Genomic DNA, 21,449 nt, shown 5'->3' with positions numbered 1-21,449 from the left:
AAAGATTCTTGTCTTTGAGTGAAGATTTATGGTGATGGGAAATATAAATAACTGAAACTTGAATCTTTACTGAAGCTCAGTGTTTGACACAGAGTTCACTCACATGTGCTGTACCAGTGTACCTGCACATGTGATGTGACAATAAAAGTGAATTGTTCACGTGAATTGTTCAAGTTCACTGCTGTAATAACTAATAATGATTAATATAATAACTATAATATTATATATATATGGCCATATCATATTTACACTGACTTTAGTCTCATAAACAACATTAGCTAATTGTTATTTACTAGCTAATCTTAAAATGACTGTTCAGTACAGAAATGAAGCCCAACAATCATGTTTTACAGTCATGTGGTCTCAGCCTCAGATACTTATTAAATCACACAAAGCTCGTGTAGAAACAAACGAACAAATGAACAAAATATGTTCTCCTTCATTTCTCTCAAACAAAGCTGTATGAAACGTTTACAGCGGTTAGTATCATGGTTGCTAGGCAACCTGGGCAGCGAGACGGAGCTCGACCGGCATTTCACAAGCCTCGCACTTCCGGCCTTAGCGGTCTTTGAGTACGCGGCCCTTTTGGACCGTTAAGGCTGCGTACTTTAGGGCTGCAGAACCTGAATTGGGATACAGCCTAAAGCTGTTCCAATTCTCAGCATCGCTCCTCTCTTTCCCTGAGTCCTTAGCAAATCTCCTTCCCACGATGACGTTTCCATCGAGGGCAAGAAAAAGAGCTTAGGAAAAGGAGATAGGCGCTACTTTTGAAATAACACCCCACATGGTTACGTTGGTCTGCTTAGTCACGTGACCGCACAGCAACAAATCACAGCAGAGCCGGAAAAGGAGGCGGAGCAAAGTGTGTGTGCAGGAGAGGAGTCGAGCAGAGAGAGCTGCTTTTTCATGAAACGGGAGTAAAGTAGTGAACTTACAGGAACATATACCACTGCCAACGTTGGGATTAATTTCTGCATCGATCTGCACACCCTTGTGTCCTGGATCGTAGCCGAGATCAGCGTGAACCACGTGGGTCTCTGCTCCCTGATCTGTTTCTTAAGACTTTCAGCTTCATCACGGAGTTTCTCTCGGTTTGTGGGCTCATATAAAGGTAAGCACCGAGCTAACTTTAATGTGGGTTCAGTTTATGTTGTTGCTGTTAAGAATAATAGATTGCTTGGTATACACTGGAGTTAGACAGACTGTAGAGTTTGTGATTGTCTGCAACATTATAATCTGGCGCTTGCTATGGGGTAAGAATACATACAGAAAAATAGTCTTTGAATATGAACAAAGGGCGCAGGGCAGGAGAAGAGCCATCCCTCAGGACAGGAAGCCACGGGTACAAGCGTGGGGGAGGGCAATCAGCCTTTAGGACTTCATAGGGCTTTGGAGTTGACGTCACGCCACAAAGCATTGTGGGAGCGCAGCGTCGTTTTCGGGGTCTACGAATCAAAACAAACACACTGTGTTGGAACGACGACTACAAGAAAGATGCTTAAAAGCAGCTTAAAAGAGAATGAACTGTATAGAGACCGATTGCGTCCAGAGGCGAAGCGGCGGTACTTGCAGAAAATAGCGTGCATTGGAAATGTGGACCCGTATGAAATACGGCCGTGGAGTAGAAACCCTGAAGACCAACCGCTACTGACGTAGCCTGACATATTTTCGGACCTTGTCTGTGGAGTCAGCGCGTACAAGTCGTCATTCAAACAAAGGTAAGTCAGCTCGAGTACTGCGAGTGAAATGCGTTTGATTTCCCTGCAAACATTCAGATTAGTGCAGCATAAATTCATTCATGAGGGGAAATTACAGTGAGAACATGTGGAGGCTGTTAGATGGATAACATAGTGAGTTCAGTGCATTGATGTGACATTGTCCTGAAGGATTGTTATTCTTTATGGTTAAAGAAATTGCACTATTCATATTTATTATAAATAATCCTAATTATACATCTTGCTTCCATGTTTGTATCCTGTGTCACTAAAAATACATTTTATTTTAGTTTTATACTTTGATCAATGACCTGCAGAATCTCCTTATCATATTAAGTGATTCATAATTGTCACTTTATGCTTTCTCCATCTCTAAAGTGATGACATCCTTGCATTACATACTTTAGGTTCATTTTCTGCAGGCAGGTTTCTGACAGAGAACAGGCAGATTTACACTATAACATGCAGCGTTCTATAGATGGACACATAAAGAAATGAAAAATCACATGTTTGTGCTAACTTTCTAAACACTTTGTTACATTTATGATAAAGTAGATTAAACACATTTACGTCGGCCTTGGCTCATTAGTTCTTGTCTTTAAATGAACTTTGTCTGTGTGTTTTTCAGGTCCTGCACTCTTAAAGACTGAATTGCAGCATCGCAGCCATGGGTCACTGTGAGCATCACAGGGAAGGTTGAAGCCGCCCACTGCAGCTGTATGGCCGGAGTCGCAGAGACCTGCAGCCATGTCGCTGCTCTTCTGTTTAATGTAGAAGCAGCAGTGTTGATCTGTGGCACAAGGACTGTTACAGATGAACCTGCATACTGGGTTTTGCTGGGTAATATGACCAAGATACAGCCAGAGGTTGGCCATAAGATGGACTTCTCCTCTTCAGCTGCCCAAAAAAAGGCTCTTGATCAAAACATAAACAGACCATCTGTAGTGACAGGTAAAAGGAGCCGTCCTCAAAGCAGAAAAATCCCACCTGCTACTGTGGAGGAGTTGTCACTGCTATTGGATACTTTGCTGGAACACAGTAAAGCTGTGGGTTGTGGGAATGACCCATCATGTTTTATCTAGGGGTCTAGATTTATGCCTGTAGTGCACTGCCGTGTAAATAATTTGCATTTACTGAATATATACTGACTGAGTCCCACTGTTCAAAAGTTGAATAAAGAAACAAACTAATTTTTGCCTCTTTTTTTAATTTTATTAAAACCACTTTATAGAACATCACATCAGTAACAGTGTAGAATCCATGTCCTTTATAGTTTACAAATGACAAAATGTTTACACAAAATCATGAGTGTTTACATGATATCATTCACTACTAACATTAGTTTATTTACTGTATCTTTTGAAAAAATACAGCAAATTTAACAGCACAAGACTTAAGAGTATTTAACAGGAGCGGGTTTTATTCTTCCCTGGTTTTATTATCACACTGTTCACCAAACGCAGCAAACCTTCACCATCTTATCCAGGAGGGTCACCTCTTCACCCTCACATGGAAGAAGTAATCTGATTGGCATGGTGGTATGTTGGAAGCAGGTCCCTTGAGTAGTGCTGGAACTCAGTCATGATGTTTCATCCATTTCATCGGCTGGTTTGCTGCAATAATGCCAAATAATTAGCAACTCTATAAATAGAAGGTAGTTCTGCAAAATCACTCAGTAGGATGTTTGTTCTAATTTGCTATGAGCTCAGAGCGCATAGAAAATAAAACTAATAGGCTATAAAGAGTGATATGAACATATTGCCTACTGGTGTTGGCCAGAGGGGCCGATGGCACGATATGGCAGCCTCGCTTCTGTCAGTCTGCCCCAGGGCAGCTGTGGCTACAACTGTAGCTGGCTACAACTGTAGCTGCCTCCACCAGTGTATGAATGTGAGAGTGAATGAATAGTGGTATTGTAAAGCGCTTTGGGTGCCTAGAAAAGCGCTATATAAATCCAATCCATTATTATTATTATTAGAACTTACCGGAATGAAAATGTCTGGAGCACCAACAGATATTTGGAGATGGAAGAGAACGTCAGCTCGTCTCACAGCTGCTCTCCAGGCTAGACGCCTGAGTTTTTTGCTAACATCGATACACGAGCTGCCTCGTGTTGCTTCCAGGTTGGGAAAGAATGAAAAGATAAACCATTTTCAAGCTTATTCTCTTGCCGGTTGTGTGATCGAACATTGCAGCTGACCACACAGCAAATACGAACCATGGCTGTTGTGTGTGACTTCGCTCCCTTTTCACTTGCGCTAGACTCCCAAAATGGCGGATCGGGCCAAAATCCTTTCCACGCCCACCCCCGTGACATCACGCTCCAAAGCCCAATAGAGATTGAAAATGTGACGTCACTCAGGGGTAAAACCGCAACGAATTCTGGGAACTCGTGGCAAGAGGTACTAGCGCATGCAGGCTTTCAATTGAAATCAGTTATACAGTGTTAGATTATAATATTATTTTATGCCATGTTATACCCCTAATTAAAGATTGTGAATTATTATGTAGTTTTAGTTTGCATCATTCTCCTGAATTAGAAGAAGCTGACAACTATTCCATTAGTTAAACTGATTTGCATTACATTAAACTGCTGACTTGTTGTGAATGAATGATATTGTTTTATGATGCAGTATACTGCTGAGTTATAAGAAATACTGTTTGCAGAAAGTCATTGCCTTATTATATATTAAATTATAAAAAGAAACAAAAAATGGCAAGAAGCTGTTGTACAGTATTTGTGTACATGACAGCATTGCTGTCCAGCATTGTGTTTATCAAAACTCTTTTTACAAATCCTGCTGTGCGTGTGTCCCCCAGGTGATTAACAGGAGGAGAAGAGTCTGGTGGTGCAACGGAGGAACAATTTCATCCATTTGGACTCAGCTCAGCCACTACAGAGGAAACAATCAATGACTTCAACACAAAAGGTGAGAAAAATATCACAGTTACAATTAGGGATGCACCGATACTGGTATCGGGGCCGATACTGTAAAATGTGTGTGTACTCATACTTGTAAAAGTTAAGCGATACCATGAACCGATAATAATGTAGCCCGGATGGGAATTTGGGAGTAGATACTCATAATTCCCATGGACTTAAACGCCACGGTAACATAAGGTGTTCACAGTTGATGTTATGTGATGTAACTGTACCCAGAATGTAATTTGCCCTGTAATATGTCACAAGGTAAATACAGGTAATTAGAGCAATCAAACTGTTATGTTAATCATAAAGTATTATTTTATGGTATGTAACTCTGAATGGAGTTTAAATATTGTTCAGAGTTCTAATTTTCTGGAGGCCCGTGAAGGTAGCATAAAACGGGACCTGTGTATCTGTTGCAATGGAGGAGGAGAAGAGAACGGCATAGAGAGATGCACGAGGTTAGCTGAACCAAAGTGAGAGACTCGGCTAGTTTTACTGAGGTTAACTAGCACAAAAGAGTGTGTGACTAGAAAGCTAACCGTGTGAGAGCTTCGCAACAGAGTGTGGGTGAAGTGACTTTTTGTTTCAACGGTCGCACCACTGTGGAGTGGATTTAGTGTGGGACTGGTGAACGGCGACCTACCGAGCAACGGAACTGTAAGTCAGACTTTTGTGCTCTTACTGGGGAGAAGAGGATTTTTCTCCATCATCTGGCGTGAGCAGCAAACAGGCCTGCAACAAGTGTGAATGTGAGTGTGTGTGGGGCCCATGTGTGAATATTGTGTGTTTAGTGGATTTATATAACGTGTTTTGGAGTGTATATTAGTGAGTCACTTACCAAAAGGTGATAACATAAGTTGGGTTGTGTAATATAATTTGAAAGGGAATTATTTCATTTATACAGTACAGTGTATTTCATTTGGTTAAGGAATTGGAATATTATTTGAGTTTAAAAAAGGGAAGTGTTGTGATGTGTTCAGTAAACGTTTCGTTTGTGTTAAAGAGTTGTCTGGGGTCGTTTCTTTACTACTGGTTAAGTTTAACTTGTGTGTGGTAGAAGTATCGGTTTTTGTACTCAATATCTGCAAGTACTCAGATCCAAGTATCGGTATCGTATCGGTTTGGAAAAATGGGTGTCGTTGCATCCCTAGTTACAATATTACTGAAAGCTGGTGTGTTTTTAAAAACATGATAACAGCAGGTTTATCTTTTGCATCCTGGGCTCATCCATATATATGTCATCCAGGGAAGGACGGACGTTGTTTTGCTGTGCTGTATTTTAATGTGAAGTGTACATATTTATTTTTTATATTGCATGCATTGGTTATATTTTTGTGCAGTGTTTTATTTAGTTTGCATGTTTTAGTTGCCGGCAAATTGTCCTGGAGAGACTCCGCCTTTTCCCCCGTTTTTACTAATTGGACACACCTGAGAGAAAAGAAAAGGTAATTTACAGAGTGCTCAAGGACACATAAGAGGTTTGGAGCCGGTGTTCAACGAAAATGTAACACGGAGAATGCGAGACAGACAGAGGAAAGACACAGACGATCAGAGAGTAGAGATGATCAGATGGAGCAGACGACCAGCGACTGGGAAGAGAGATTACCAGCGACTGGAAAGGGGAAACGATCAGAGGAAAAAAAGGCAGATGACCAGCGACTAGGGACGCGTAGCGGCAGTCTGGTGGCAATAACGACAAGAGCCAGCTCGTGCACTGCGGGAGAACAGAAGCAGTGAGACCGCGGTGCCGATTGCAGTTTGAGGAAGCGGCGGGCGGAGTTGAGAGCTCTGCCCACCCGGGTAAGTCTTTGACTTATCCTTTTTATAAAGTAAACTGCCAAAGGAATAGTGACTGCCGCTCCCTCCCTTTCTTCAGTGCACCAGGACGTGGAATGCGGGGAGGAAGGCGAGGACTCTGCTGGGTTTCCCTCTTTTAATACTACGCTGGACCTCTTAGTTTTCTGTGACTTTTAGGCCGTGGTGGATTCCACTGGACTTTTAATGTTGTGTGTTATTGATTTTTATTGTGTCTTCCCTTGGCCAAGGTTGTTTTAATTCATTTTATATTTTTAACTATTTAAACATAATAAATTATATTTTTAATTCTACAGTTTTGTTTCGTGTGCTTTTCCCTCGGCGGCTCCATTGCTCTGCCTGTTTTGAGGAAGGTTTCCTTCCTTTAAAAAACACAAATCACCTGTGGAAAGAAGATAAGAGAAAGATAAAACTCAGCCTTTCCGCACCGGTGTCACATATACAGAATCTACATTCGAATCAGAAACCACAGAAGTCACAAGAAAATACAAAGATCATATTTTATAAGCACACATTGAAACAACAATATCATCAGTTGAACTTGAAATTTCTTATGCGTAAAAGATTTTCTCTGCTGATCAATATTTCTTCAATAATGTCATTTTCATTACAACTCTCATTGTAGCATATCATTGTAATGTGACACTGCCACCAGAAGGTGGTGGAAACACACCAACAATGTGTTTGTTGACATGTTTGATTCCACCAATGGAGGGAGTTTCAGTTTGTTCCACGACTGCATTTCACTCACTGCCTCTATTTGTATCTCTGTCACTGCAGGACCAACATGGAGTGAGAAGTCAGCGCTCTCAGGAGGCCGACAAACCTCACAGAAGAAAAGGAGAGAAAACCTACAGCTGTGATGAGTGTGGGAAGTATTTTACCCGGGCTGGAGACTTAAAAACTCACCAACTCTTCCACAGTGGAGTTAAAGCGTACAGCTGTGACTTGTGTGGAAAGTATTTTACCCGGGCTGGATACTTAAAAACTCACCAACTCTTCCACAGTGGAGTTAAAGCGTACAGCTGTGACTTGTGTGGAAAGTCTTTTACCCGGGCTGGAGACTTAAAAAGACACCAAGTCATCCACAGTGGAGTTAAACCTTACAGCTGTGACTTGTGTGGAAAGTCTTTTACCCAGGCTGGAAACTTAAAAACACACCAACTCATCCACAGTGGAGTTAAAGCGTATAGCTGTGACTTGTGTGGAAAGTCTTTTACCGAGGCTGGAAGCTTGAAAACACACCTACTCATCCACAGTGGAGTTAAAGCGTACAGCTGTGACTTGTGTGGAAAGTCTTTTACCGGGGGTGGAAGCTTAAAAACACACCAACTCATCCACAGTGGATTTAAACCTTACAGCTGTGAGTTGTGTGGAAAGTTTTTTACCCAGGCTGGAAACTTAAAAAGACACCAACTCCTCCACAGTGGAGTTAAAGCGTACAGCTGTGACTTGTGTGGAAAGTCTTTTACCGAGGGTGGAAACTTAAAAATGCACCAACTCATCCACAGTGGATTTAAACCTTACAGCTGTGAGTTGTGTGGAAAGTCTTTTACCCAGTCTGGAACCTTAAAAAAACACCAACTGATCCACAGTTGATTTAAAGCACACAACTGTGAGTTGTGTGGTAAGGCTCTGGAATTAACGTGTACAGCTGCGACTTTTGTGGAAAAAGTTTCAGTGACAAACAGTACCGAAATATTCACCTACGGATTCACACTGGAATTGATGTTTCCTGCTGTGATCAGTGTGGGAAACTGTTTACAACAGATGCACAGTTACAACAACACATTGAGGAGAGACCTTATAAATGACCTGTGTGAGAAGACTTTTAAAGCTCCAAATCAGCTGAAAAAACACCAACAGATCCACTCCAGAAAGTAACTCTAGACGTGCAGTTACTGTGAGGATGTATTGATTTTTTATCTTGTAATTTTAACCTGATTGTTTGGAAAAATGAAGAAGTAACCCGCGTTTTATAGTGTAAACTGTAAAATTCAATTGGACGTTGGCAGAGATGCTTTTTATTTCAGGCGACGTTCAGGATAAAATTGTTGAAGGAATTCCCTGACATACAATGTCTTTGTTTAGGAGTGGAGCAAAGCACACTGATCCATTTCTCAACCCTGTCGTCACTGTGGTGGTGGGAAAGCGTTTCTCTTTAACCTTTGTGGAAAAACCTCCAATCACGAATGGGACCTAAAACCACATCAACGTAGCCACACTGGAGACAAAATGAACTACTGCAAAGAATGTGGGAGAGGCTTCCACACACCAAGTACATTAAAACTACAAGACCTCTTCCACAGTGGGGTCAAAAAGCACATCTGTGACCAGTGTGGGTCATCCTTCACCACTGCAGGAGCGACACCATACAAGTGCAGACACTGTGACAAAAGCTTCTCACAATCAGGTCATCGTAACAAACATGAACGTACACACATGGAAGTGAACTTCAGCTGTGACCAGTGTGACAAGAGCTTCAGGAATCTCAGTTCATACTCCGAACACAAACAATCCCACACTGTAAATAAACTGTTTCACTGTTACCAATGTGCAAAAACCTTCACTTCATTGTCTGCTCTGTGCAAACATCAGCCTGATCATGCAGGACTGAAATCACTGGATCACAATGAATCTGAAGAGAGAGAAAGATCCTCTTCTGGTTTCAGGGTCAGACTTAAAAACCTTGAGATCAGGCTCCACAGAGTTCAGATGGAATCTCCTGTAAAGAGTGTCAGCTGATGCCACACTAGGATCTGATGAGTAGTGATGGGCAGATGATGCCTCATGAAGCACTGAAGCTTTTCATCCAATTGGTTCACCCCAACGCGAAGCTTCTTGAAGCTTCATTTGCTCTAGCAGGACACCTACTGGACGTAAAAATATTAGTTGGCATGAATTTGAAGAGTGTGGCATTTTGCACACAGCCTGTAACTGTCAACAACAAATGGAGTGTGTAAAACATCTATATTGTAGTGATGGCAGTATACTGTGTATAGTTATGCTGGCAGTATGGAAAATGATTATTTGCGGCAAAGTTCGAACCGCTTCCTGAACCAGTCATGTGGTACAGCCGGGCAGCGAGGCTTCGGACGTCATCATTTTCAGCTCCTCCCATAAATGAAGCAAGCCTCGATACGCGCTTCGCGGAAACGCCCCCTCCATTACTCGACACACGCTTCGAAACCTCGATACAGAACGTCACATCACTACTGATGAGGTAGCTCTGATTTCTGGACCTGCAGTGAATAATTCTGAATGTTACATTTAGGAAGCTGCATGTATAGATATGCATATCAAGTTTATTTTTTTTCCTTTTAGGGGTTTTAATTCTCTAAAATGTTATCCCTGTTACATTTTATTCTTTGTTTCCTTAGGATACAGTAGTGTTTAGTAGTTGTATTCATTTTATGTGTTAGCTAAGTTAAATTTCAATCCTTCCTTCATATTTAATCTTTTGCTGTTGTAAAATCTTCTCTTAAATCATTTTCTCCCCAAACTGCAAATGTTTTCAAAGCAGTTGCTCTTAAAACCTCCAAAATGAACTAAATCTGTCCACCAGCTTTGAAACAACACCTGCTGTGACTTTATGTCCAGAAAAAAGAAACTCAAGCTAAACTGGTTTTGGGCTGTACTTCCATGTAATGCCAGTTTGTACCAGAAGATGGAGCAGTGAGTCAGTGTAACCTTTATTCAATTAGGCAAAGACCACATTCGTATTCACAGTGGCAGCAAAGAAATGTTGAAAGTTATAAACAGCAGCACACATCAGGACCATTTTAAAGATCACAGATGACTACTTTTACTTAATTCAAATTCCTTCAAATTTTCGGCTCCTCCTTTCACTTTAGTGTATTTACTGTATCTTTGAAGTCCACATGTTGTTTTTTTAATGAATTCATTTTGATCCACATGTTCTGCAGCTCTTTCCCTGTTGATTTGAAGTTTGTATTATGAAATCCTGATAATATTAAAGTGTTAGTTATATTTGATGAACTCTGTGTAAAATTTGTCTTATTAAACAGTTTGTTGTGAAAATGAAGAAATGGTCTCAGAACAAGTAGTTTGAGCCATGATTTCAGATTCAAACGAATTTAACTGTTTTCAGTGGTACATGTGGAGGTTTATCAGAGGAGGCGACTTGGCTGTTCTCCACTCACACAGAACAGGGTTCCTGTAGTTCATTAAAAACTCTGAAATGATCTTCAAGGACCAAAATATTTGATTTTTCTCAAAAACCTGCTGTGGGCATGACGTTTTTAGAGAGTGTGCATTGTGATTAACATCTCACACATTCCAATAAAGCAGATGTTCCTGCATTGCAACAGCGCTTTGCAGATGTGTTCTCCCCCCTTCCCGTGTGCACGACTCTCATGGAGCACCACTTTGAAACGCAGCTGATTGGCAGATTCCCTTGTCTGCAGAGTCCAAAGACAAAAACCGCCTCCTCCACTCTGTGTGGTTCGTACCAATTCGTCACACTTCCGTTTGGCTTGTTTGAAGCCCCGCCATTTTTCAGAACCTCCTGTAGTGATAGCTGAGTCCTCACACTGCATATGCTGTTTCCTACCTGGATGATGTCATCATTCATAGTGATACCTCGGTGGAGTATGTGCAGTGGTTGGTCACAGTCCCGGATTCCCTGAGGCAGGCAGGGCTGATGGCAAAACCGAAGAAGTGTGTGGTTGGATGGAGGGAGGTACAGAGTTTTTGGTACAATTTTGAGACCCCATTTGGAGGCTGATTACACCACAGCGATGTGATGAAGGCTGTCCCAATTCCAAATGCGGCCGGAAATGCGCACTTCATTTCCCCGGACTTGAAGGAGTCAGGTGTATCATTTGTGGCACAACATATCCCAGAATTCATAGCGCAGCCTTTACTGTGGCAAATTTTTTTTTTTTTAAAAACGGCAGATGGCAGAAGAGTAAACTTTTAAATGTAAGTATTGAATTTTCAGACCTCATCAGTTAACGCTGTCCATGCAGATATTATAGATTTGTAAATGATTACCTAACAATCTTGTCAACACAAAGTTCTTTACTGACAGGCAGTGGGGAGAGGGGACACTTGGGCAGTGCATTTACTGCATATAATGTGTTATCAGCCTTTTCATCTTTTCTCATTACCCACAGCTGCATCCACTTCTGTTGGGCTTAGGCTACTCACTAGGGCTGGGTATCATCACTGATTTCTATAATTGATTTGATTAAATTCAATTTTGACTCAGTAACTGTTTCAAAGTAACTGAGGATAAAACACAGACAAACAGCAAGCTAAGCGCTTTTAAATTTGGCATAATTTAAAAAAAATGTATTAAACAGCAAAAATGAAGCTTTCTTTTTGCCGGAGAGGAACAAAAGCTGCAGCTCAGAATCAGTGAGATGTTGACTTTCTGCCCCGACGGCGTGTCTGTCAAGTTTCAGTGCTTCGTTTAAACTGTATGATACTTATGTATTTAATTTTATATGTGATAGAAGTGACAGATTTATAAAGTGAGGCAAATTATTGTGATGTCACAATTGCAGGATGATCTACTAACAGTGTGTTTTATATCTCTCTAAGAAGAAGCCACTTCAGTTCAGTAAAAATCAGCTTTCTGCTGAGAGCAGCACCAATTAGTGGCTCAACAATACAGAGTAAGCTCGTGATTCATGCAAGTGTTTCTCACTATCACAACCACAGCAAGAACAAGACAGGATTCTGTGGTAGATTTTGTGCAATTTTGTACGTTACATTTGTGTCACTCGTTTAAATCTTCTCCTGGAAGTAAAACTCTTACAAACACATATGTCATAACTTCAGTCACAAACTGACACTAAGTCTCTTCAGTAAATCCAGCAGCTTTTTAACATCAAAAGATGTCTTTGAGCTGCTGCAGATGTTAGTAAATCTGACCCTAAATGTTCCTTCTTCTTTAAAATTCAAACTTTGTAATGAAAGGATATTTTGAAAAGGCTGTTCTCGTTTATATGACCTCCATAAAACAACAGGGTTAGAACACATTGTGACGAAGTAAGATGTTTGTTTTGTAGTCCATCTTCTGCACAATGTAGTTTCAACAGGCGGACATCCGGTGTTCTGACAAACCATCCTACTTTGGCAAACCGTCCTACCAGTAGGATAATTTTACGCTGCCATATGACAAACTGCCCTACTTTGGCAAAATGTCCTACTGTATGTAATTTATGCACATTTCTGCTGCCAAACAATAATTCCAGCACAAATTTAAGTAGGTATGACGGTTTGCCACTTAACTTTGCCCATCAGAGTATGTTTGTAGCTGATATTCATAAAGCCAGTTCGGTTTGACACTTCTTTTTACCCATTAAAGTGTGCTTGTAGGTCACATTCACAAAGGTAGCATGTTTTGGCACGTAATTCTTCCCATCAGAATTATGCTTCTTGCTCTTATTAGCAAAGGTAGCATGTTTTGGCACGTAATTCTTCCCATCAGAATTATGCTTCTAGTTTATAATAACAACAGTATCATGGTTTGGCACTTGTTTGTAGAAGCAGTCTGCATGCCAAGGTGCTTAAGTTATACAGCTGTCACCAATGAAGTGATTGGAACACCTGACTATATAAACTTTGACAATGAACTCACTCCATTATAGTTACAGTATATATTTACAGATACATATATTTCACATTTATAGATCCAACAGAACACAGGGAGAAAGAACTGAAAAAGAAACAGTGTACAAATTATGTACATTTGTTGCACAGGTACTTGACCAGGCTGCTCTCATATTGAACACATCCAAAATGTGACCATCTGGAACAAAACTCGCACTGCACCTGAAGAGGGAGAGGGGGGGGGGGGGGGGGGGTGTAAGTGTGTTAACCAACATTATGAATTTGATGAGAAAATAATTACTACAGTGGCTTGCAAAAGTTTCGGCCCCCGTGAACTTTTCCACATTTTGTCAGATTGCATTCACAAACATGAATCAATTTTATTGGAATTCCACGTGAAAGACCAATGTCTCTACCAGTCTCTAGCTGGTAGAGACAGACCCTAAAAGACTGGCAGCTGTAATTGCAGATAAAGGTAGTTCTACAAAGTATTGACTCAGGGGGCTGAATAATTACGCACACCCCACTTTTCAGTTATTCATTTGTAAAAATTGTTTGGAATCATGTATGATTGTTGTTCCACTTCTCACGTGTACACCACTTTGTATTGGTCTTTCACGTGGAATTCCAATTAAAATTGATTTGTGTTTGTGGCTGTAATGTGACAAAATGTGGAAAAGTTCAAGGGGGCCGAATACTATTGCAAGCCACTGTATATTGCATTTGTGGTTTATTTGTTTTACCATTTCAATCATACTGGACTCAGGATCGGCTTCCAGCATGGAACAAACCACACAGTAGTCATCAGCATTACCTAGAAACACACTGACATTAAACCTAACAGTTTTAAACAAAACTGAAAGTGCTATTGCAATACAAAAGCACATGACTCAACTTACTTTGATGTTCTAGCAGTTCGCAAGCAATTTCAGTGCGGTGCAGCCCAATGGCTTCTGGAGTGGACAGCACCCTAGTAACCTCTCCACTCAGAAGGTAGTGTTCGGCAAACTGTAAAATATGTTACAGTAATTGCAATTGATTAACTTAATTCTAGTTAAATACGTTAAATACGTTAAATACAATTGCTTATTAAATACCTTCAACACTAAAACTCCACAACTGCTGGAGTCCATCTGCTTGTTATGTGGCAGAGTCTCCATTTTCCAATCCACTCGGGACTCTTCCTTTCCTTTCATCTTCAGAAAATTCCTAATAAAAACAAAACAAGTTTTTAAAATGTAGCCAGCATTTTGCTCTAAATAAAAAGAAAAAAACCCCCACAAACCAAACAACCTAAAACAGATAATTAATGAATGATGAATACCTCCAGTTACGCATAACTTTCCTTTCATAACAACCTTCATTTCCAAGAGGGTCTAACAGCAGTACAGATTGTGAGGAGATTTTGACTACCTAAAATAAAAATGAGCTACAAGCATAGTTTGATGGGTAAACGGGGCATAATATTTACCTGAATACACTGCAACGGTTGCACAGCAGTCAGTGGTTTCCCAACTTTTTGACACTGGTCACATTCCTGAATCTTTAAGGTAAAAATATTTATGGAGTTCACGTAAATGTTCAACATTCTCATTTGTAAAAAACAAAAACACTTAATGACATATTCTCTAACGAACAAACTATTTAGCAACAATAGTTTGTGTGTGTGTCTTCAAATCTCTGCCAGGCCTACAGGTTATTACTGTAATATCACTAATTAACCATATTTATATATTTTGCAAGTGTACAGTTTCTCTTTTAACTGATATCAAAAAATTTGCTTATTTTAAACGCTATTTAACAACAGTACAAACAGTTAATACATAACCATGTTTTATGGTCAACTGTCATACCAAACCAGTAAAATCTGGAACACACTGCATTTAGCGTTTTGTGTGTGCCAGTGTGTCCTCCAATTGGAGATGAATGAAACTCATGAAATATCTTCCTGGCATCATCCATGGTTTTTACTACTCTTCTGGTTCCAACAAAGAGTTCTCCATCTGCAGTAAAACAATATATATTTAGAAATTAATTTAACCACATATGAGTTGTTAGTATTAACAATAAATTACTGACCCTTTTGTTTGAATTTTGAGGCATATCTTCTGAGGTTTTGCCTCTGAGCCTTGTCATATCCTGAAGGGTAGAAGCCCGCAGAAATGACCGCGTAAATCTCTTCCCACTTCTTCTCCATATCTACGAATGTCAGTAAACATTTTCTTATGAGCTTCAATATGTGCAGTTGACAATGCAAATAATTTAACTTATTAAACAACGAGATTACCGAAACAGCCTTAAAACACCGAAGCTGCGGACTCAAAAGTGTTGTGCAAATACCACGCGTCCAGTAACTTAACAGCAGACTTCACCGAATCTGCAAATTCGACAGTTTTGTGCAGAAAGCAGATAGCGACTTCACTTTAATATTGACAAACAATCACAAAGGCTTAAAAAATCAAGTATCAGCGTCTATAAAAAGTACTAATACTTACTACTTACCTATTCTCCTGCAAATATGACAATTGAGTAGCGTGAAATCACAGCCGGATGCGCTTAGCTTCCCTTTTTGTGTTGTGCGCATGCGCGTACATGCTCAGGAACAACGGGTAGGACGGTTTACGGGGTAGGAGAAATTCCCAGAACACCGGTGTCACATTGTTACAGAGTGTAAGGCTGTTCCAATTCTCAGCATCGCTCCTCTCTTTCCCTGAGTCCTTATCAAATCTCCTTCCCACGATGACGTTTTCATCGAGGCCAAGGAAAAGTTTAGGAAAAGGAGATAGGCGCTACTTTTGAAATAACACCCCACGTGGTTACCTTGTGAAGCTCGGTCACGTGACCGCGCAGCAACAAATCACAGCAGAGCCGGAAAAGGAGGCGGAGCAAAGTGTCTGTGCAGGAGAGGAGAGTCGAACAGAGAGAGCTGCTTTTTCATGAAACGGGAGTAAAGTAGTGAACTTACAGGAACATATACCACTACCAACGTTTGGATCGATGTCTGCATCGATCTGCACACCCTTGTCTCCTGGATCGTAGCTGAGATCAGCGTGAACCACGTGGGTCTCTGCTCCCTGATCTGTTTCCTGTGTTTGGAAAGAATTCCAGCTTCATCACGGAGTTTCTCTCGGTTTGTGGGCTCATCTAAAGGTAAGCACCGAGCTAACTTTAATGTGGGTTCAGTTTATGTTGAGTTTAGCTCTGTTGAGAATAATAGATTGTTTGGTATACACTGGAGTTAAACAGACTGTAGAGTTTGTGATTGCTTGCAACATTATGAAATGGCGGTTGCCAGGGAGTAAGAATACATATAGAAAAATAGTCTTGGAGTATGAACAAAAGGATGGGCTGCAGGCAGGGCTCTAGAGTGCGACCAAATTGGTCGCTAATGCGACCAAATTTTTCAATGGTGCGACTAAAAAAAATCTTTGGTCGCACTACAACAACAAAAAAAATCTCCGCAACTCTCCGTGTGGTCAACAACAGACACACGTTATGCCCCTATCGTGGACTAAACCAATCAGAGATAGTCAGGGGCGGGACCTCTCTGATTGGTCGTGGTCCAGTTGAAAGTGCAGGTGGAGAGAGGGAGGTGAGTAGTTTGAATAAAGCGATATCGAATCATTAAATCCTGAATTGACTTTTAAATATAACTTTGTTTTGCCAGAAACGCCAGATTCTCAGATTAAACTATTTCAACATCCACCAAACATTAAGTGAGAGCAGGTACACGGATTCCACACAAAGACGTAAACACACACCCGACGCATCATCAATCAGTTTTGTCTCTTCGATCAAAGGAGCTTGCAAAGAAAAGCGTCTGGACTCCTATAAGTTGCTTGAAGACGTCTCACCTCTCATCCGAGAAGCTTCTTCAGTTCTTTGTCTTTCTCGCCTTTCTCACCTGACACGGCAGACGGACTGTCGGAGCTCAGTGATTCTGCTGCGTCGGGTCAGCTCTGTGTTTACGTCTCCAACCAAAATTGACCGAGGCAGCAGCAAAAGAAGCAGCAAACTAACTTCACATTTGATAAATGTCATCATGAATTCCCTCTGACATTTGCTGTTTTGCTTCCACCACGATAAAAATCACACTTCATGCACAGCTCTCTCTCTCTCTCTCTCTGTCAAGGGCATAGATTTGGCATGGACGGAAGGGACATGTCCCCACCAATATCCAGCGATTATTGAATTGTCCCCACCAATAATTTGATCTCTTTGAGTAAAGAAAAACAAACCTGATAGGAAAAAAAAAAAAAAAAAGATCTGTCATTGTCTCATTCACCCAGCGGTGCAGAAAAAGTTAAATTATGCTCTCTACTGGAGTGTAACAGGTATTACAATTAAATAACATGAGATATGCATTAAATTATTGTCTTGACAACTTTGGACCAGTATCAGAAAGTTCCAGGTAAGACCAGAGATGGGCAGTAACGCGTTACAATTAGCGTCCATCGTGCATGGGAAGAAAACTTCTTTTTACAGTGAAAAAAACCCCTAAACTTCCAAGCAAGCACCGAGTGCGCAACGACGTAATGGGAAATTCACAGAGAAACTCGCGGATTCTTCAACTGACCGCAGCACACCTGCACCAGGGTAAACCGCCGCCTACCGCAGTCCTGCTTTACAGGTGAAAATAGAGTAACAGGACCGCTGAGTTTTTGACTTTATTTATTTTCTGCTGTGTTTTACGTGCATCTATTTGAAAGAGTGAGTGTAAACACAAAAAATATTTTATTTTATGTGCTGGAATGTGCAGAAAATAGGTTTAAATGTTAAACTAATTTATTCAAGTCAGAGAATGTTGCATATAATTAAATCTTTGCTTGATGCATGAAGTTAAAAGATTAAAACTGATAAAACAAGTTAAAAAAAAGAGACTTTTCCATTTGATTACATTTTGTATGAAGGATTATGTAGAAAAAGTAGAATTGGGCTGAAAGATCTATCGCTTTATCACCTCTTCAGGTTGTAAATCGTGTTTTTAAAAAGTAACTAAGTAATTAATTACTTTTGAAAATAAGTAATCAGTAAAGTAACGGGATTACTTTTTGGGGGAAGTAATCAGTAATTAGTTACTGATTACTTTTTTCAAGTAACTTGACCAACACTGGGTAAAACTATGGAGCCTTGAAAGGATCAGCAGAGAAGGAACCACTCAATGATAGATAAGATGTGATTTGAATAGAAACTGTATTGAAAGTTGTAAAGTTTACAAACCCTGCCTGTCTAAAGCCGGCATCCTACAGTGCACAAACGCACATTAAAGGGCTTAAAAATAAAATCAAAACCAACATCCTCTTCAAGGAAATTCTCCAAAGAGTTTCAATTAAAGAGCTTCTGCTCCTGTTGCTCAGTGCACTTCTCTTTGGAAAGAGAAATTAGAGTTCCTTGTGTGTGTGTGTGTGTGTGTGTGTGTGTGTGTGTGTTTCTGTCCATTGGTTCTAACGCTACCCGGGTAGATGTTTAAAGTGTTAGTCTTATCTGTGTCAAGAAATGTAGTAATAGTCCTGAGGTTCGCGGAAGATGGATCCCACGGCTGGCCACACCGCACCCGGGTCCGTCAACAGTCACTCTCTTGGGATTGGCTCGCCACTTAACCCACAGGGTTCAGATCTCGAATGATCCTGTCCTGGTCAAAAACCAATCTATGCACACAGTTCAGAGTGCATACATTACTATTTTATCTATGCTTCTTCCATCACTCATCTTTTAGCCAAGTATTGCTCAAGTATAACAAATTATTTTAGTTATACAGCGTCTCAACCATCATGAAATAACTTGAGTTACATCACACAAGGTCTTAGTGCAACAGAAAATATACCTTATATTTACCATTTTTAAGAATAAATAAACTTGTAAGACTCTCCCATATTTATCCTTTTAACAGCTCGCTTTTAACTGTTCTTCTTTTTAAGATATTTCAACTTGAATTATTTCTCAGAAAAATATATCAACTTCTTTAAACATTAATACGTTCAACAGAGTAATGAGATCCCTCACATTTTATAATCACATTTTATGAACTTTTTGCATCTTTATCAAATGAGTTAACTTTTAAGTCAACAAAACTAAAAGCTGTGCATTTAAGCACTACATGACGATATTACTGCTTCTCCAACATTTTGGAAAGCTAACTAAATCAACTGAATCACAGTAATGTTAGAACACACAGAAATACACAGAAATCACTAAGCAGTAGCTTAATACTAGCGGTTAGCTGGGCACATTTTAATATATTCTTTAGCACTTAAAATTAAACATCTGTACATCAGTGATGTTACAGTACTTTAAACATAAATATCACAACTCCGATTGGTTGTTTTTAAACAGGAAATATATTAACAGCAGTCAACTACATGTCTTCATGGCGCTTACATTCATGTAGCATCCCTTACCGGGGCTAGTGGTGAGATAGCTCGCCCGGCTGACGCAGCTTCCCACGACCGTATTTCACAGATTTCAGATCCTAATAAATAGCCATCTGTTAACAGCTAGTATGTGAAGATAAATTGCGAATTTAACTTTTATTTCAGCTTTTCTTACCAGGATCTTCCAGCTAATTTGGCAGTTGCCTCTTGAGTAATGGCTTCCACAATAGGAAATGTTGACTAACAGAAAGTCATCTCAAGGCATACTCGCCTCCTAGCGGCGGGGAGGGAAAATTACACCTCCAACCTTATGCAGCAGCACAATCCACAAATCTGATGTGGGTTACAGGAGTCCTACCTCATGTGACAAATATGGCCAATGCGATTGGCTGTGCCTTTCAGGGAGCTCTGTTTAGTTTTAGCAGCGGCAAGCCTGCGCTGCGAGGACCTGCAAAAAGGACAGGACGGCAGCAACAAGGAAGAACCTGGATATACACTCAACAAAAATATAAACGCAACACCTTTGTTACTGCTCCCATTCCCCATGGGATGGATGTAGAGACCTAAAATTCATTCCAGATACACAATATAACCATCCCTCCCAAACAGTGGTCACAAATCAGTCCAAATGTGTGGTAGTGGGCACATCTGCTATATTGAGATAATCCATCCCACCTCACAGGTGTGCCACATCAGGATGCTGATCTGACATCATGAGTAGTGCACACCTCAGACTGCCCACAACAAAAGGCCACCCTGGAATGTGCAGTTTTGTCTCACAGCAAAATGCCACAGATGCCACAAGCAATGAGGGAGCGTGCAATTGGCATGCTGACAGCAGGAATGTCAACCAGATCTGTCGCCCGTGCATTGAATGTTCATTTCTCAACCATAAGCCGTCTCCACAGGCGTTTCAGAGAATATGGCAGCACATCCAACCGGCCTCACAACCGCAGACCTCGTGTAACCACACCAGCCCAGGACCTCCACATCCAGCAGGTTCACCTCCAAGATCGTCTGAGACCAGCCACCCAGACAGCTGCTGGAACAATTGGTTTGCACAACCAAACAATTTCTGCACAAACTGTCAGAAACCGTCTCAGGGACGCTCAACTGCATGCCCGTCGTCCTCATCTGGGTCTTGACCTGACTCCAGCTCGTCGCCGTAATAGACTTGTGTGGGCAAATGCTCACATTCGATGGCGTCTGGCACGTTGGAGAGGTGTGCGCTTCACGGATGAATCATGGTTCACATTGTTCAGGGCAGATGGCAGCTGAGAATGTCCCAGTTCTTGCATGGCCAGCATACTCACCGGACATGTCACCCATTGAGCATGTTCGGGATGTGCTTGACCGGCGTATACGACAGCGTGTACCAGTTCCCACGAATATCCAACAACCTCGCACAGCCATTGAAGTGGAGTGGACCAACATTCCACAGGCCACAATTGACAATCTGATAGACTCCATGCGATGATGTGTTGCACTGCATGAGGCAAATGGTGGTCACACCAGATACTGACCGGTTCTGGGTCCCCAGACCCCCAATAGCTCAAAAAACTGCACATTCCAGGGTGGCCTTTTGTTGTGGGCAGTCTGAGGTACACCTGTGCACTACAATTGTTCCAGCAGCTGTCTGGGTGGCTGGTCTCAGACGATCTTGGAGGTGAACCTGCTGGATGTGGAGGTCCTGGGCTGGTGTGGTTACACGAGGTCTGCGGTTGTGAGGCCGGTTGGATGTGCTGCCATATTCTCTGAAACGCCTGTGGAGACGGCTTATGGTTGAGAAATGAACATTCAATGCACGGGCGACAGATCTGGTTGACATTCCTGCTGTCAGCATGCCAATTGCACGCTCCCTCATTGCTTGTGGCATCTGTGGCATTTTGCTGTGAGACAAAACTGCACATTCCAGGGTGGCCTTTTGTTGTGGGCAGTCTGAGGCACACCTGTGCACTACTCATGATGTCAGATCAGCATCCTGATGTGGCACACCTGTGAGGTGGGATGGATTATCTCAATATAGCAGATGTGCCC

At 41.2% G+C, this 21,449-nt stretch overlaps 2 protein-coding genes and 1 long non-coding RNA gene across 4 annotated transcripts in view; 2 read left to right on the top strand and 1 right to left on the bottom strand.

The window, feature by feature from the left end:
* Window positions 1-849: 849 nt before the first annotated feature.
* On the top strand, window positions 850-10,623 carry LOC147334003 (uncharacterized). The gene is made up of 3 exons (XM_086286646.1): window positions 850-1,111; window positions 4,536-4,645; window positions 7,240-10,623. Exons 2-3 carry the CDS (start codon window positions 4,628-4,630, stop codon window positions 8,056-8,058), a joined length of 837 nt encoding a protein of 278 aa, XP_086142772.1. The 5' UTR covers window positions 850-1,111; window positions 4,536-4,627; the 3' UTR covers window positions 8,059-10,623.
* Window positions 10,624-14,511: 3,888 nt separating this feature from the next.
* Window positions 14,512-15,866, bottom strand: LOC147334002 (uncharacterized). 2 transcript variants are annotated; one of them, XR_015128452.1, is made up of 5 exons: window positions 15,544-15,866; window positions 15,329-15,418; window positions 15,121-15,240; window positions 14,895-15,044; window positions 14,512-14,584 (listed from the first exon to the last, which is right to left on the bottom strand). It is a non-coding gene; the product is annotated as an uncharacterized LOC147334002 (long non-coding RNA). The 2 variants fall into 2 exon arrangements; XR_015128451.1 differs by having other exon boundaries at window positions 14,518-15,044; window positions 15,544-15,865.
* LOC147333997 (uncharacterized) overlaps window positions 15,822-21,449 on the top strand; it is a 118,148-nt gene continuing 112,520 nt past the window's right edge. Inside the window, exon 1 of the mRNA XM_086286547.1 lies at window positions 15,822-16,191. The gene's annotated coding sequence lies outside the window, so the exon portion shown is untranslated. The remainder of the gene's footprint in view (window positions 16,192-21,449) is intronic.

The sequence above is a fragment of the Aulonocara sp. 'chitande type north' Nkhata Bay genome, linkage group LG3 (genome assembly GCF_057382095.1).
Source record: "Aulonocara sp. 'chitande type north' Nkhata Bay isolate Kocher_YH1m ecotype deep benthic linkage group LG3, A_spYH_male_GT1.1, whole genome shotgun sequence".
Classification (NCBI taxonomy): domain Eukaryota; kingdom Metazoa; phylum Chordata; class Actinopteri; order Cichliformes; family Cichlidae; genus Aulonocara; species Aulonocara sp. 'chitande type north' Nkhata Bay.
Note: the sequence above shows the minus strand (reverse complement) of the source record. Positions and strands in the feature narration are given on the sequence as shown.